This window comes from Pongo abelii, chromosome 14, assembly GCF_028885655.2.
Source record: "Pongo abelii isolate AG06213 chromosome 14, NHGRI_mPonAbe1-v2.0_pri, whole genome shotgun sequence".
Classification (NCBI taxonomy): domain Eukaryota; kingdom Metazoa; phylum Chordata; class Mammalia; order Primates; family Hominidae; genus Pongo; species Pongo abelii.
Window position 1 is genome coordinate 51,087,538 of NC_071999.2, and position 15,464 is coordinate 51,103,001.

At 40.8% G+C, this 15,464-nt stretch overlaps 1 protein-coding gene and 1 long non-coding RNA gene across 16 annotated transcripts in view; one reads left to right on the plus strand and one right to left on the minus strand.

Annotated features, from left to right (window-relative positions):
* LOC134759890 (uncharacterized) overlaps nt 1-15,464 on the plus strand; it is a 106,555-nt gene that overhangs the window by 68,098 nt on the left and 22,993 nt on the right. The gene's annotated exons all lie outside the window — the stretch shown is intronic.
* The window catches only part of LCP1 (lymphocyte cytosolic protein 1), an 83,753-nt gene continuing 77,187 nt past the window's right edge, over nt 8,899-15,464 (minus strand). For all 14 annotated transcript variants that reach the window (XM_054529020.2, XM_054529012.2, XM_054529013.2 and 11 more), the window contains 2 exons: nt 13,806-13,930; nt 8,899-10,716 (listed from right to left, as the gene is read on the minus strand). In XM_054529020.2, the coding sequence (XP_054384995.1) occupies nt 10,584-10,716; nt 13,806-13,930 (258 nt within the window). In that variant the 3' untranslated portion in view covers nt 8,899-10,583. The remainder of the gene's footprint in view (nt 10,717-13,805; nt 13,931-15,464) is intronic.

Consider the following 15,464-nt stretch of genomic DNA (forward strand, 5'->3'; position numbering starts at 1 on the left):
ACACCAAAGCTTGATAAAGACATTTAAATAAGGAAACTATAAACTAATGTCCCTCATATATATGGATGCAAAAATGCTTAACATTTTAACAAATTTAATTTAGTAATATAGCCAAAGAATAATACACTATGGTCAAGTAAGTTTTTTCACAAGAATGCAATGTTTGTTTAATATTCAAAAACCAATTAATGCAATTCACCATGTTAGCAGATTAAATTTAAAAGCCCATCTGAATTAAAAGCATTTAACAAAATTCAATATTCATTTACAATAAAACCCCTCAGCAAGTCAGAAATAGTAGGGAAATTCCTCAATCTGAAAGGAAGCATCTATGAAAAGCTTACAGCCATCATCAAACTTAATGGTGAGAGGCTAAATGCTTTTTCTGAAAGGTCACTAACAAAGCAAATGTGCCCACTCTCACTACTTCTATTCAACATTAAATTGAAGATCTTAGCCAGTGCACACCGGCAAGAAAAAAAAGGCATCTAGACTGGAAAGAAATAAGTAAACCTGTCTTTTAATCACAAATGACAGTATCACTTACATAGAAAATCTCAAGGAATATCCCAAAAAAGTTACTAGGATCGAACTAATGAGTTTAGCAAATTTGCAGGAGACAAGATCAGTATGCAAAAATCAGTTGATTGGTTGTATTGTCATTTAACAACAATAATCAATTGAAAATAAAGATTAAAATGCCATCAAAAGTGTGAACTTTTTAGGGGAAATATTTTTTAAAGTACAAGAGAAAAACTGGCTGAGAGAAATTAAGATCTAAGTAAAAGAAGAAATACACCATTTTCATCGATCAGAAGACAATTTTGTTAGGATGACAATTCTCCCCACATTGATCTATAGACTCAACATAATCCTAGTCAAAATTCAACTGAGCATTTTTATAGAAATTTGAAAACTTATTCTAAATTTTTGTCGGGAAACCGTCCTCCATGTGTCTCTTGTACTGCTTGCTACACATCTTACTTAGAAGGCTAAGAAACCAGGCTCTGATCATTTCTTATCATGTTTGTTTCTTACAGTTGTGTTTGCAGAGAGCAACTTTGAGGTATGAGATAATGTTTCACTCTGGGACAAAGAACAGGCTTTCTTACAGCTTGATATAAAAGAGATGAATTCCCCAAGTCCAGTGTACCTCTTCTGCAATGCAACCAATTGCATGTACAGACATCCATCTGGGCCCATGTCACATCACCCCATGGGTCTTGGGGATGGGGAGCAAGGGAAACTGATGTGGATGATAATGCTCATAATGCTTACCATGCCATGGGTAATAGAGTTCTTTGCCATAGGCCTAGGATTCTTGAGGGTTTTTTTTTTTTTCCAGCATCCATGAAACAGTAGTAATAGGCTAACCTGTTAGCTTCCAAGTAGAGTAAAATCAAATCCCTGATACAACAGTTAATTCAAAGTTCCTAAAGTAGCTAAAAATATTTTTTTTAAGTTGAGGCACTTGAATATTCTGGTTATGAAGCTATAATAATTAAGACAATATGGCATTGGCATGAGAATAGAGTCCAGAAATAGCAATCAATGGAACAGAATAGAGAGTCCAGAAATAGACCCGTACAAATAAAATTAACTGATTTTCAACAATGTTATCAAGATAATTCAATGGGGGAAAGGATATTTTTAGCAAATGGTGCTGAAAACATATGATATCCATGTGCAAAAGAAATCATCTGGAGCCATACTTTAAACCTTATAAAGAATTCAAGATGGATCTCAGACCTAATGGTAAGAGCTAAAACAATAAAATTTCTAGAAGAAAACAGAAAATTTTTGTGACCTTGAGTTAGGCAAAGAATTTTTAGGTAGGACACAAAAAGCACAAATCACAGGTGAAAAATTGAAAAATTGGAATTTACCATTAAAAGCATCTTGTTCTTTAAAAGACACTGTTAAGAAAATAAGTATATGAGCCATGGGATGGGAGAAAATAATTGCAAAACACATATCAGGTAAGGGACTTGTATCCAAAATATGTAAAGAACACCTATGAATTAAGAATAAGAAGACAACCCAATATAAAGTGTGCAGAAGATTATACAGATACTTTACCAAATATACAAATGGCCAGTAAGCACATGTTCAACATCATTAGCTATTAGGGAAAATGCAAATTAAAACCACAATTTGCTACTACACTTTCCTGGAATAACTAAAATGAAAAAGTCTGAGAATACGAAGTGATGGTGAGAATGTGGAGCAACTCGAATGCCCACATATTGCTTGTGGGGTTGCAAAATGGTACAACCACTTTGAAAAACAGTCTGGCAATTTCTCATGAAGTTAAACATGTACTTACCATATATCCCAGTAATTCTATTTCTGGATATTTGCCTAATATAAAAACATTTGTCTACAGAAAGACCTGAGTGTCATAGCAGCTGAATGCTCAATAAGCTGAATGTTTATGGCAACTTTATTCATAACAATAAAAAAAAAACTTGAAACAATCCAAATGACCATCAATTGGGGAGGGGATAAACAAATTGTGGTGCATTCATACAATGACATGCTACTCAAGAGTGAAAAGGACAAGACCATGGATACAAGCAACAAGGTGGAAAAACCTCAAAAGCATGATGCCAATAAAACTAGCTAGTGCTAAAAGATTTATATTGTATGGCTCCATCTATATGGCACCCTACAAAAGGCAAAACTACAGAGACAGAAAATAGGTTGGTTTTTGCCAGAAAGTAGAAATGGTGAAAGAGGATTAACCTTTGAAAAGGTACAGCAGAATTGTTTAGGAGTGGTGGAAGTATTCTATATTTTGATTGTGGTGGTAGGTACACAACTGTATCCTGCTAAAATTCCTCAGATTTAACACTTAAAAGTTGAATTTTATTGTACGTACAAATAGAGAATGGAAGAACAAAAGAATGAGGAAAGGAAGCAAGGAAAGAAGGAAGAAAGGGTGGGAGGGAGGAAGAAAGGAAGGGAGGGAAAGACAAATTTCTTCTCATTCTTTATCCCTCTTTGAGATGCCTCTCTGTGGATCCTGGCACCTCTACTTGGGAGCGAAAAGAACACAGAAGTTGGAGCCGACGGATCCCATGCCTAGCTGGGTAATCAGGCAAATCTCAGCCTCTGGAAATGCAGCTTCTTCTGTAACCTACCTCAGAGGGCTGTTGTGAGGATTGAATGGGGTAACATTTAAACTAACTGGCAAAAGCAGGTGCTCAATATATTAAAATTCACATGAAAAAGATAAACCAGGAAGGGAGTTGGCAGAGACTACTGTGTTCTCTGCAGGAGGCTTATCTAGTTCATCAGGACCTTGGGAACAGCTAGTCTTCCTCTGCTGCATTCTGAGAGTTAGGTGATGAGTCACCACCTCAAAAGGCCATCTAGTTCTGGCCGATCTATCTGATTGAATTGTGGACCCTAGGACCCAGCAAACTTGTTCTCCAGTCAATTTAGAAGAATGAGTAGCAAAAATAACATGGCAAGTATTTCTTGAAGAGCCCTAACCCTCTGTCCTTATTAGTCTACCCTGTGAGGAGTGGCCTGCCTTGACTTTCTGTCAAACTGGAGCAGCCTGAGACTAAGGGCAAATGCCCTGTTTGCCTTGGCCGGCCACAACTTGGATATGCAGGTCAGGCTTATTGTTAGGGAAGCTCTGAGAGTCAATTAATTTGATGCCTTTTTAATATGAGTTCAGGTGCAGCTCCATTTATAAGTTTTTCTTTCAAAATCATTCAGCCATTAAAGCTGCATAATCTTGGAAGGTTTTGAAGACACATAATTGGTAAATGTTTTTCCCCTTCACACATTATCTCTCATGTTTATTCATGAAAAGTGAACCAATCTTATAATTTAAACAGTGTCTTGGGGTATCAGGCCTCTTGTATTTCCAAGGGGGAGGAAAGATGAGGCTATCCCAGAAGCCATTTAAAAAGGGGATTTGAGGCCTGAACGCAGAGAACTCAATCCCAGGTACTAATGACCTTGCTTTGGCTTGCAAGACTGAGCCTGAGGCCTGTGGCACTAAGAGGGTTACCGGGTACCCAGACAGGCAAATGCCTGTTGATTGGATGGCTAAATTGTGAAGAAAGCAAAGCTTACCTGTGCAACATGTCCATGCCTTCATTCCTACTTTCTGAATCAACAGTGCCTTTTATTGTTCTGCCCAATTGTTAAGATGTTCCACCTGTGCCTGCTCTTTGGCGCAGTACTCCAGGCTATAGACCAACATTTCTCAAACCTGGCTGCACATTAGAGTCATCTGGGGTTCTTTTAAAAACCGAGCTGCCTTGGCTGCACATCTAATCAATTATATCAGACTCTTGTAGGGAGAAGTATAGGCATCAGCATTGATTAAAGCTCCTGAGATAATTCCAATGTGCAGTCAGGATTGAGAACAGCTGGTCTACACCAGTTCCTCTTGAATTATGGTCTGTAAGTCACAGGCTGCAGAATCTCCCTGGATGTTTGTGGAAAATGCAGATTGCTGGGTTCACCAGCCCTATAAGCACTGAGCCTCAAGGTGAGATCTGGAAAATGTGTTTTAATAAGCTTCCCAGGTGATTCCCAAGCTTTTTACAAGTCCCCCTGCTTCTTATGATATGGCCATTCTTGCTTCCCATCAGTTATCCTAGGCTTTCAGTTCCTCAAAGATATCAAGTTTCATTCATCCTCAGGACCATTGCATATGATAGTCGCTCTACTTGGAAGACATTTTCCTCTTTCTCCTTGTTATTAGGCATTTGGCAGAGTTAACAATGATGATATTGTAACCCCAGAAAGTCATTGCAAAGTGCGTGCTTTGGGAGTTAAGAGTAGACACTGGAGGGCCTCGGAATAGTAATGGTTTACTATTTAATAAGTTCCCTAACTGCCACTGGAAGTCATAGAGAGATTGCTCCAGGGATGGTGGGAGAAAAGCCAGTTTGACAGGCAGTGGAGGGTTAAGAGGGAAGACTTGAGTGACATGACACAAACTGGGTCAGATCCATTAAAGAGGCAGCCCTGGGCAGCTGGCAAGAGATCGTGTCAAGAGACACCATGCAGGTGCCAGCAGGACCAGAAGATCAGGTTCTTAGTGCGAGTGCCACCTGGAAGAGGGAAACCAAGGGAAGGGGCACAGCAAAGGGCAAAGCTGGGTGGTGGAGGATGTATCCAAACAGAGGGAAGAGCCACTCTGGCCACATCAAGTGAATACTGATGATCGGGAAACGTTCGTGGAAAGTTATTTCACTCTCTCGAGTCCAGTGTAAGTGAGAAAGTGTAATTTAATTTTGAAGAGTCTAATTTAACCTTCCATCAACTGTAGATCTTTTAACGAGACATTTATTCTTCTAGGACAGCGTTTCTCAAACTTTAATGTGCATAGGAATCTTATTAAAATGCAGATTCTGATTCAGTACATCTGGGGTAAGGGCTGAGATTCAGCATTTCTAACCGGCTCCTAGATGCCCCTGGTCTGAGCACTACACTTAGAGGAAGGAGGTTTGAACATTGCGACTTATAACAGTGGACCCATGGTGTAGACAAGTCCAGAAATCACTGCTGAATCAACAGTTTTTATGTTAGCTTCCATATACCTTTAGAATTAAGTGTTTGTGTGCATTCTAATTCTCTAAATGATGTATATTAGATTTCCATTAACCAAAATATATGTTTAAGTGGAACTCTCTGATTCCAACTTGCCAGATAACATAAAAAATTCCTGTCATTTTACTGACCTGTCTCTGAGTTGTTAATGGTGACATACCGGGCAATGACTAGGTTACCCTGACCTAAGGTGGGTTATTAAATATATGTAGATGTTAGGCATGAGAAAACATTTACACAGTTTTCTTTTTGTCACTCATTCACAGGCTCAGTTGGTAAACTGTCTTTCAGAAATAGGGAGAAAGCATACTCAGTAAGAGCCCTCTTTGACAGCTTAAAATTTAATTACAGGAATTTTATTAGGAAATTTTCAAAGTGACTAGATTTCATAAGAGGATCGGTCAATGCCTCTAACTTGTTCTGAGCATCAGCTCTGCTTTCTGGATCATGAAATTGGCAGGAACGTACTGGGCAAAACAATGCCAAGTTCACCAAGGTAGCACTGCTGGCGTTTACTGCAAGCCCATGTGCACACTGGGTGGGACAAAGAACAGAGGTCAGTGACAACAGGCATAGTAAATGTAAGGAAGGTGGGCCCAGGGCTCATCCCAAGGACTGAGAGCACATGGAAATGTCCCGTGCATTAAGCCTCAGTCTGAAATAGGCTGGTCTAAGGCAGGCTAAGAGTTTACCCAGTCTTTACAATGGAGATCACAACTGTGCTCCCAGGGACAGACTAGGGCTGTGTGTGTGTGTGTGTGTGTGTGTGTGTGTGTGAATGTGAGTCTAGGTGAACAAAATCACTAAGTTGACTGATACTTTAAAAGGTCATTTAATCCAATGCATTGCATCAGACCAACCCTAATGTCATAATTTCCAGACAGGAATCCATTCTATTCTAAATACTCCGCAGGTAGGTCTATTTCACAACTTATCTCACAATTACCTCTTTCTGTTCAGCATTTCCTACATTCAGGAAACATTTGTTTATGACTAATATAAATCAATTTTTTAAAAGTTACAAAACTCTTACTAAAAATCTAGAAATGTGCCTGGTTCCGTAGGGAACAACAGCATGAGTAAGGCCCCATTCCTGCCCACTTCTCATTCATCACAACTGAATTCTTCCAAAAACTTTTGTTGATCCTTTACTCAGAATTAGTTTTTTCCCTGAGCTCCTGTGATATTTAATTTAGAAATTTGTTGTCGCATTGATCACATTCTGCTTTTTATTGTGGTTTATGTGTGCATGCATGCTGGGTAACATGCTTCTTTAGACATAAAACAGAGAAGTTTGGATTGGCTAGAGCATCTGTCCCAGCTTAGGGTTTTTAATAAACTAATTTGAGGAAACTTAAGAGGATCCATGTCTGACTACCCAATGTGCTATATTTTTGCTAGAGCAGGAACTTGATAAGTACCTGTTGAATTAAAATTAACATTCTGTGCTCAAGAAGTGGGTATAATATTATCCATTGTGGCCTTATTTTTGGGGCAAAAGATTAAAACAACTTAAATATCTATTTAGAGGCCACTGGTTAAATGGAGTTTGGTATGCCTATATAGTAGAAGACCATGTACCTGTTGGAAAGATTGAAGTAGGTTTGTATGTACCAATATGAAACAGCATCCAAGACATGGTATTAAGTAAAAAAAAAAAATGGAATAAAGAGTGATGTTTATGGTATGCTAATATTTGTTATAAAAAGGATGTGTGGGTGTGATATGTGCACAGAATATTTCTAGGATACAAAAGAAATTGGTAACAGTGGTTGCTGATTAGGAGGGAAATTTCAGTGCAGTCTAGTACAAATAGAAAGAAACAATATCTATAGCCTCTTGATATGTTGGGAACAGAGTGACCTCCTAAGTATAGAAGGTGCAGCAGTGTTTAGGGCAGGAAGGAGCTACCTCCAAGAAGAAGTTGCTGGTAAAGCCCGGACACACAGCTTAGGCACAAAAGCCCAGCTTCCTAGCTGCTGTGTGGGTGGGTGGCTTCTCTGCAGGTCAAAGTGTGACCACGCCAAATCGATGGCCAGCTTCTCTGTCACAGCAGCCCAACCGAGAAAGTTGGCTGCAGCAGAACTCCTCTGCATCCCCCCAGTGCACCCCCATTTCTTCCCAAGTAAGGCCCCGCCAAGCTGGAGAGGAGATCTCGGGCACTGCTAACCCCAAAGATTCCTCCTCAACTCAATCTAGACATTGTTTTGCACCAATCCCTAAGTCTGAGTTTTGTTTATGATTGGGTTTGTTGGGGCTCAGAAAAAATGAAACCCCAAAGTGTGGCACTTTGGTATGCAGAGTACTTTGAACTAAAGGAGACTGGAAAGCCTCCAAAGAAACCTCAGAAACAAGGTCTCCCTCTCTGACCTTCTCCTGCCCTCCTGTCTCCTCCCCTTCTTTCTCCTCTGAAGCAACTCACAGAAAGCAGATTTCCTCTTTCTCAAGGAGGTCATAGAAACTAGAACCGCTTTCCCCCAAAGCAAGCTGTAAAACCCTAGAAAAAGTACTCTAACCTTCCCCTGCCTTTCTGTGTAGACAGTGATGGTAAAGAAATTCTCTGGCCTACCTTGCCTGACAGTAGGTAATAAGACCCTCATTCCAGGGGGGTCCTGCCCTGATCCCTGGAGGAAAAAATGCTACAGACTGCAGCCAAGAAGAATCAGAACACACAGGCCTTGCTGGGCTTCCCCGTCCATTTCTTAGCCTTAGGTCACAGCCTTTTGCGCAATCACATTTCTGCATGGCCATTCATTCTGCATTAAATCTAAGCATAAAAATGAACAATTTTCCCTGGATCTTTGGGTTTTCATTTCTAAAAGCTTCCACGTCATGTAAAACTTTGATGAAAGAAATTTGTTACACTTTTCTCTTGTTATCCATCTTTTGTCATAGTATTGGCTGTGACTCTTATGATAGGTGAGGAAAGGTATCATATCTCTCCACTCCTACAAGTTCAGTGTATTTCTGAGTTTGGCTCTCAGCTTTAATTTTATTCCCTGCTTTGCCTAATGGAAATTTATTTTTCAGTTTTTAGCTAAACTATTTCTCCTCAGACTGTTTCCTGTCATAAACTCATGTCTCACCCTGCCCTTCTTTTTATCACTTGTCACATCTGTTATTTTAATTAACTTCTGTCTTTCCTAAGACAGGCATCAGCTGAGCACAGTGCCTGTTTAATTCATAGGCACATTCCTAAAACCTTGCACTATGCCTAGCACATATTAGGCACTCGAACATGTTGGAGGAATGAATGAATGAACAATTTATAGTACACTGTTAGCAAACTTTCAAAAGGAAACATCCAGAGACACCTAATATAGGGAACATTTTATTTGGAAAGATTTTGAGCATCATTCTCTTTTCATTTTTTAATAAGGCAGTAACATTCTTTCTTCCTGGAGGAGGATGGGGGAAATCATCTGAGGCTACAGTAAGTTCAATCTGAAGTCAAAACCAACCACTTTGCATTCAGAAGCAGCAAAAATACTGGTTATGGGCTGGGAGGAGCCACATGTTGGCTTTCTGAGTCCACTGCCAAGGAACAGATCCAGAGCAATGCATTTCAATTGCTTTGAAAAATGACTAAGTTCCATTACATACCACCACTAAAGAAGATACCTCATTGATGGAGCCTTTGACCATGATAGAGGGAGTCTAGCGTTGGTTCACAACAGCCTGTTGCTTTTTAGCCTTCAGTTGGTTTAGGGGGAAATTGCTCAACCTATGAGAGCTGCTCAAATTCATACTGTTCTGGTTTTGCTTTGGAATTCTTTGTCCAGTAAATTAGCTCTTCATAACGCAGTTCTGCCATTTCTTACCCAGCATAGATTCATTCTACGCTTGACAGCTGGCTAGGTGTGTGTGTATGTGAGTAGGGGTGCTATTCATTGGCACATACTGTCCCCCCTGGAGTTTAGGGGTGGCAGAAAGCTTTTATAGTACCAAAAAAGTAAACATTGATAATATGGCCTGACAACAATCACATATGCTAAGCTCTAGAAGCAAAAGCAAGGTAGGATTGCCTCCAAATGTTGACAGACATTAGCCATACCAATTTCTAGTAACTAGATCTAGTAACTAGATCTAATGTGAGGGCTAAATGCCTGGAGAGGCAGCACCCTAAAGGATACTTAGTTATAGCTCCATGCTGCCCCCGAGTGGCTTGATGATCCATTACACCCTCCTTGGATCCAACCTTCCATTAAGAGTTAAGGCTCTAGAGGGCAGAGTATTCAAGATGTTAGATCTGGTCCAAGCCCAAATTCTAGAGTTAAAAGCAGAGGGGTTCTTAGTGGCTGAAAAAACCCAAAACCTGATGACATTTGGGACTCCAGTTTTGAGGAAAGGCTCTGATGATGAGGCTTACTTCTGCAGGCTACCAGAGACTCCTGAGACTTCAACGGCTTGACTGATTTATCAAACACTCCAAGTGGCCCAGAGACAAGGATGGCCGGAAGAGATGGGCCCCCTAGAAGGCATGGTTCCAAGAGTGTGAGGAGCAAAGTCACGGGAGGCAGAGTAGGAAGAGGGGACAGAAAGAGGGGCTTGCAACAGATCAAATGCTGACCTCCAGGAACAGGGTTTAGGGCAGGTGTGATGACTCCCCTCCTGGCCCTCATCTTGAACAAAGAAAAGGGAAGCCACATGAAGCTGGTATGAAAAATTATATAAAAATGAATACCACTGCAGCTTCTATCCTCGACTAACGGCAAAAGCGAGAAGGGTAACTGGAAAATAACTTCTTTCTTTTCCTCTAGATTTTTGAAGAAGCAAATAAATCAAGAATAGAAAACTATATATAGGAGGTTGGGCCTCCTGCAAAGAATGAAGCACTTTTTGTTAAATACAGGAGAGGCTACTTGGCTGCACTAATATGTGCTTTTTAGAATCTTGTAGAGTGTCACCAAGTTGAACTTTGGAATGGCTTGAATCATCCCGGGAGCATCTGTGCCAGGCAGTCAGGAGTGAGTGCACCGCCTCCCACCCAGCCCCACTGGGTCTCACACCCTCTTCATTCCTTTCCCCATGAGGCAGGCAAACACAGTCATGACCATTTTGGGGTTCACTTCAACCAGGTCTTCTGGCAGGGCATACACTCTTGCTCCAATTTTTCGGGCCATAGAGATGGCATATCTAAAAGGGAGAAAAGAGGAAAAATAAGGAGAGCCTGAGAAACACAACACGAATGGGACCCTGGAGGGTCACAGTCACAGTCGCCCCATAGTCAGCACAGAACTCACTCCTGCAGTGGCTGGAGTCAGTCACCAGCATCCTCACACTTTTGTGGACAAATTTTGGCTCAACCAAAGCTTCTGACAAAGCATCAGACTTGCTGGCTAGTCTCGTGATCATTATCAAGTGTATTATTTGTCCTTGGAGACCTCTTCAGCTCCTGTCTTTTTGTTTTGTTTTGTTTTGTTTTTTGTAGAGACAAGGGTCTCACTATGTTGCCCAGGCTGGGCTTGAACTCCTGGCCTCAAGAAAACCTCTTGCCTCAGCCTCCCAAAGCACTGGGATTACAGGTGTGAGCCACTACAGTACATGCTGCCACTTTTGATACTCACACCAGGAGTATTCTCTTGGGCTACATAGCAGCATAGCAGAAAGAGTCACAGAACTAAATAAAAATGTGTGCTAGGAAAAGTTTGCAGACTACATTTCAACTACAGTAACATTTTTACAAGGAACAAAAGAGGAAAAATGTATAATATCCTGACCTTGGCCAGGCGCGGTGGCTCACACCTGTAATCCCAACACTTCGGGTGGCTGAGGCGGGTGGATCACGAGGTCAGGAGATCGAGACCATCCTGGCTAACACAGTGAACCCCCATCTCTACTAAAAGTACAAAAAATTAGCCAGGCGTGGTGGCATGTGCCTATAGTCCCAGCTACTCAGGAGGCTGAGGCAGGAGAATCGCTTGAACCCGGGAGGCGGAGGCTGCAGTGAGCCAAGATCGTGCCACTGTAGTCCAGCCTGGGCAACAAAGTGAGACTCCGTCTCAAAAAAAAAAAAAAAAAATCCTGGCCTTACACATCAATTTTTTTATTCTTTGTTCCATTCCAATTCTTGCCCACATATATTTGTACTTATTTATGGTACTATAATATAGAGTAGCCAGAGATTTATAGTCCATATTTTCACATAGAATGATAATAGCTGCATCAGAACATTTTTGCTCTATTTGTAGATATATGAAGATAAATTTTATTAATTGTAATTTATTTTCAAATGAGCCCACACTACTACCTGGCAGTTCTTTTATTCACCTCGTTTATTATCTAGTGACCTCTTACTATGGTTATACCAGACACTCTTCACTCTACCCAAGCCCACATTTACTACCTCCTGCTCTCCTAAAATTACTTTAGTTTTACTTTATTGATCAAATTAAATTAAGAGCATCAGGCATGAGTAGTCCCATTTTTTCTCCTTGTCTCTCTCTCAATAACTTCTTCCATATTAATTATTAACGAAGTAAAATTAATTTTTCCCCATTATAAAACACAGAGGGGAAATTGTCTGAAAATTAGAAGGGAGCTTCAAACAAAATCACACACAATCTGGCCACCATGACATAACCATTCTTCACATTTTGTGTAATTTCTTTCACCCCTTTTTCTAAGTAATTTCGTATGTCACCCTCACAGGAGAGTGCTTAGGAGTCTGGGCTCTGAAGTTGGACTTTGAATCTCAGCTGCACAACTGAAAAACTGTATGGCCTTGGCAAGTTTCTTAAACCTAATCACACTCCCCTTGAACATCTGGGCTGAAGGATTTTTACAAATTCTGGGTCTTCATATGTGTTTTTCCTTCTGCCTGGAACATTCTTTCTCTCTCCTTCACATGTCTACTTCCTTCTTACTTGTCTTTTCAATTGAGCTCAGCTGAGCTGCTATTTGCTCTAAAGAGCTCTAGTCCCCTTCCTATCCCTTCAGGGATGCCTCATACTGTCCCTTCCACACCTCTTATCACAATCTGTTGTAATTTTAGTTTAATTATTTATTTCTCGCCATTAAATTGTGTTAAACTTCGGCATCCTGAGAGCACAGGTTCCCATTTTCCCAAACTGGGAACAGAGAGAAGGGCTCTGTTGGGATTATAAAGCAGAGATGCCGGGCACTAGATACTTGTGACTTCTAGGCCTGTGGTATGAGCTGAATTGTGTCTCTTTGAAATTCATATGCTGAAGTCTTAACCCCCAGCACCTCAGAGTATTACCCTAGTTGGAAAGAGGGTTGCTGCAGATGTAAGTAGTTAAGACGAGGTCATGCTGGAGTTGGGTGGGACCTTAATCCAGTAGGACTGGTGTCTTTCTAAGAAAAGAAGTGTCACAGAGAAACACAAAGGGGGAAGACAGCCGTGTGAAGTCACAGACACGCAAGAAGAATGCCATGTGGAGATGGAGGCAGAGATTGGCATGGGGCAGATTCTCCCTCAGAAGAAACCAATCCTGCCAACATCTTGATTGCAAACCTCTAGCTCCTATAACTGTGAGAGAAGAAACTTCTGCTGCCCAGTTTGTGCAGTACTTTGTTGTGGCAGCCCAAGGAAACTAACGGAACCTGATCTGAGAAAAGCACCTGTCTGGAGCAGATGTTCGTTAACTGTTTTTGCAAAAGACTAGATGGTAAACATCTTAGGCTTTGTTGCAACTATGCAACTCTGCTGTTATAGCAGGGAAGCAGCTATAGACAAGATGCAAATGAATAGGCTGTGTTTCAATAAAACTTTATTTAGAAAAGCAGACAACAGGGCAGATCTGGCTCAGAAACTGTAATATGCTGATACTCACTCTAGAGGAATCATTTGGCAGGTGACCTGAATGGTAAAGCACAAGACAGTGGGTTTCACATTGGCAAAGGCTCTGCTGTGGAACTCTACCCCTGTGCATTCTTATCCATGAATATTCTTGAATGGAGCATTTGGTTAGGAAATTGGTTTTATGAAACTATAGGCTTGCTTATCAATTACAAGAATACTCTTATTATTGGTTTTTTTTTTTTTTTTTTGTCTTGCTCCCATTCTGGCACTAGGAGCTTTAAACTACTATTGTACCGTATCCAAAATAGTGATGATGAGACTGCAGAAAGTCATGAGAAGGAAAAGCATGGATAGTGAAAATGAAATGTTTGTATCAAGGCATGAGCATTAGACTTTACAACCATCCAGCTGCCAGTTGGGTCCTTCCCTCCCAATCTGAGGTTTATTTTTATTTACGTACTTTGCATTGTTGAGTTTCTCATCATCATTCAGATTTTCTGTCTTCAGAAGGTCATAGTTAATGGAACCTGGTTGGATGGCATCGATGAGGTCCAGAACAGGCAGACTTGTACTAATCTTCGGGTCCTATGCAGAGACAAAGGGAGGGTTTCATCAACCTGTCCCAAAGTTACTCCCATTCAGCTCCAAGGAAGTGGGTGGCTTTTTCTTCTTAAATATATAATATATACAGCCTGGTCTGGGAAATGCAGCAGTATTCCACATAGTGTTTCAAATAAACTGTAGTTTCTGTAGGAGCATCAGTAACTTCCCAGAAAACCCACCGTCTACCAACAGCAGGTAGTCATTCTCAAATAATAAATGGAAGGAAGTTAGCACAACTAGAGAAAGACATAAAGTTAAAAGAGTGGATTGTGTCAAGCATATGAAAAAATGCTCAGCATCACTAATCATCACAGAAATGAGGACCAAAACCACAATGAGATACCACTGCACACCATTCAGAAGGGCTATTACTAATTACATTTCTTCTGGTACACTATGTGGCCTCTTTTACTTAATCAATTCTGCAACAACTTACTAAGAAGACAGGAGAAAATGAGCCCTTAGTGTTACAAAGAGCAAAAGAATTGCCAAACCTTTCTAAGAGTGAACCCCAGCATCGCTTGCCAAACTTTGTCCCCATAAGAACACCCCAGAAGCCACAGCCTAATGTAATGGGCTGGAGCAGCAGCTATTTTAGGGAGAGAAGCATCCCTGGGCTATGTAACTGGCCACTTCATATTAACAGCTAAGTGACCTATAGATACACTACACTCTACAGCCTCACTCCACAGGTAAAAGGCATTTTCCTCCCATTTGTGGACCATCACATACAATTACTAGCCATACTCTCAGGAAGTTACTTGAGCTTTGATGTCCTCACCTATAAAATGAAGAAAACAGTAAAGCCAGCTTCACAATGTCAGCGAAGACGCCCTAAGACATGAACAAGGAGCCCCTGGTAGCTAGAGCCCATTCAATATCTACAGCTCCTTTCAACTTTGCTTTTCTTTACTGCCTTTCCAAATCTCTTTCTGGAAGAATCTGCTTGCTGCCTTTCCAAATCTCTTTCTGGAAGAATCTGCTTGCTGCCTTTCCAAATCTCTTTCTGGAAGAATCTGCTTGCATCAGAGACCAGCATCCACTCCTAACTCTGCTCAGCTCTCCAGGCTGAACAGTAGGCAGGAGATGGAGCAGAGGTGACGGTTATCTGTGATGAGCTCACAGCAGGTGGACACTCCTGTGACAGCCCTGCCCTGACAATATCTTCTGCTACTGCTTGTGGAAAGAGATTTTCATTTTTTCTTGATTTTGAAACACAGGATGGATATCATGATGAATCGCCTCACCAACCCTGTTAATACAACTCTGAAGGGGTTCCTCCCCCTAATCCTGACCTTCAAGCTAGAAAAATATAGTTAAGATGGCACAGGCATTATGATGATGTGGATCAAGTGCACACGTCCCTTGAGGAGGAATCCAGTTAATGTATGAAACATGAGTCAAGAAATTTAATAAAATGCTGCTATTAATAAAAATGGGATTTAGATAGAAGTACACAACTGCTTTTTTACAAAAAACATCACAAGGGAGATCTTTGAGCATTTTACATGTCACC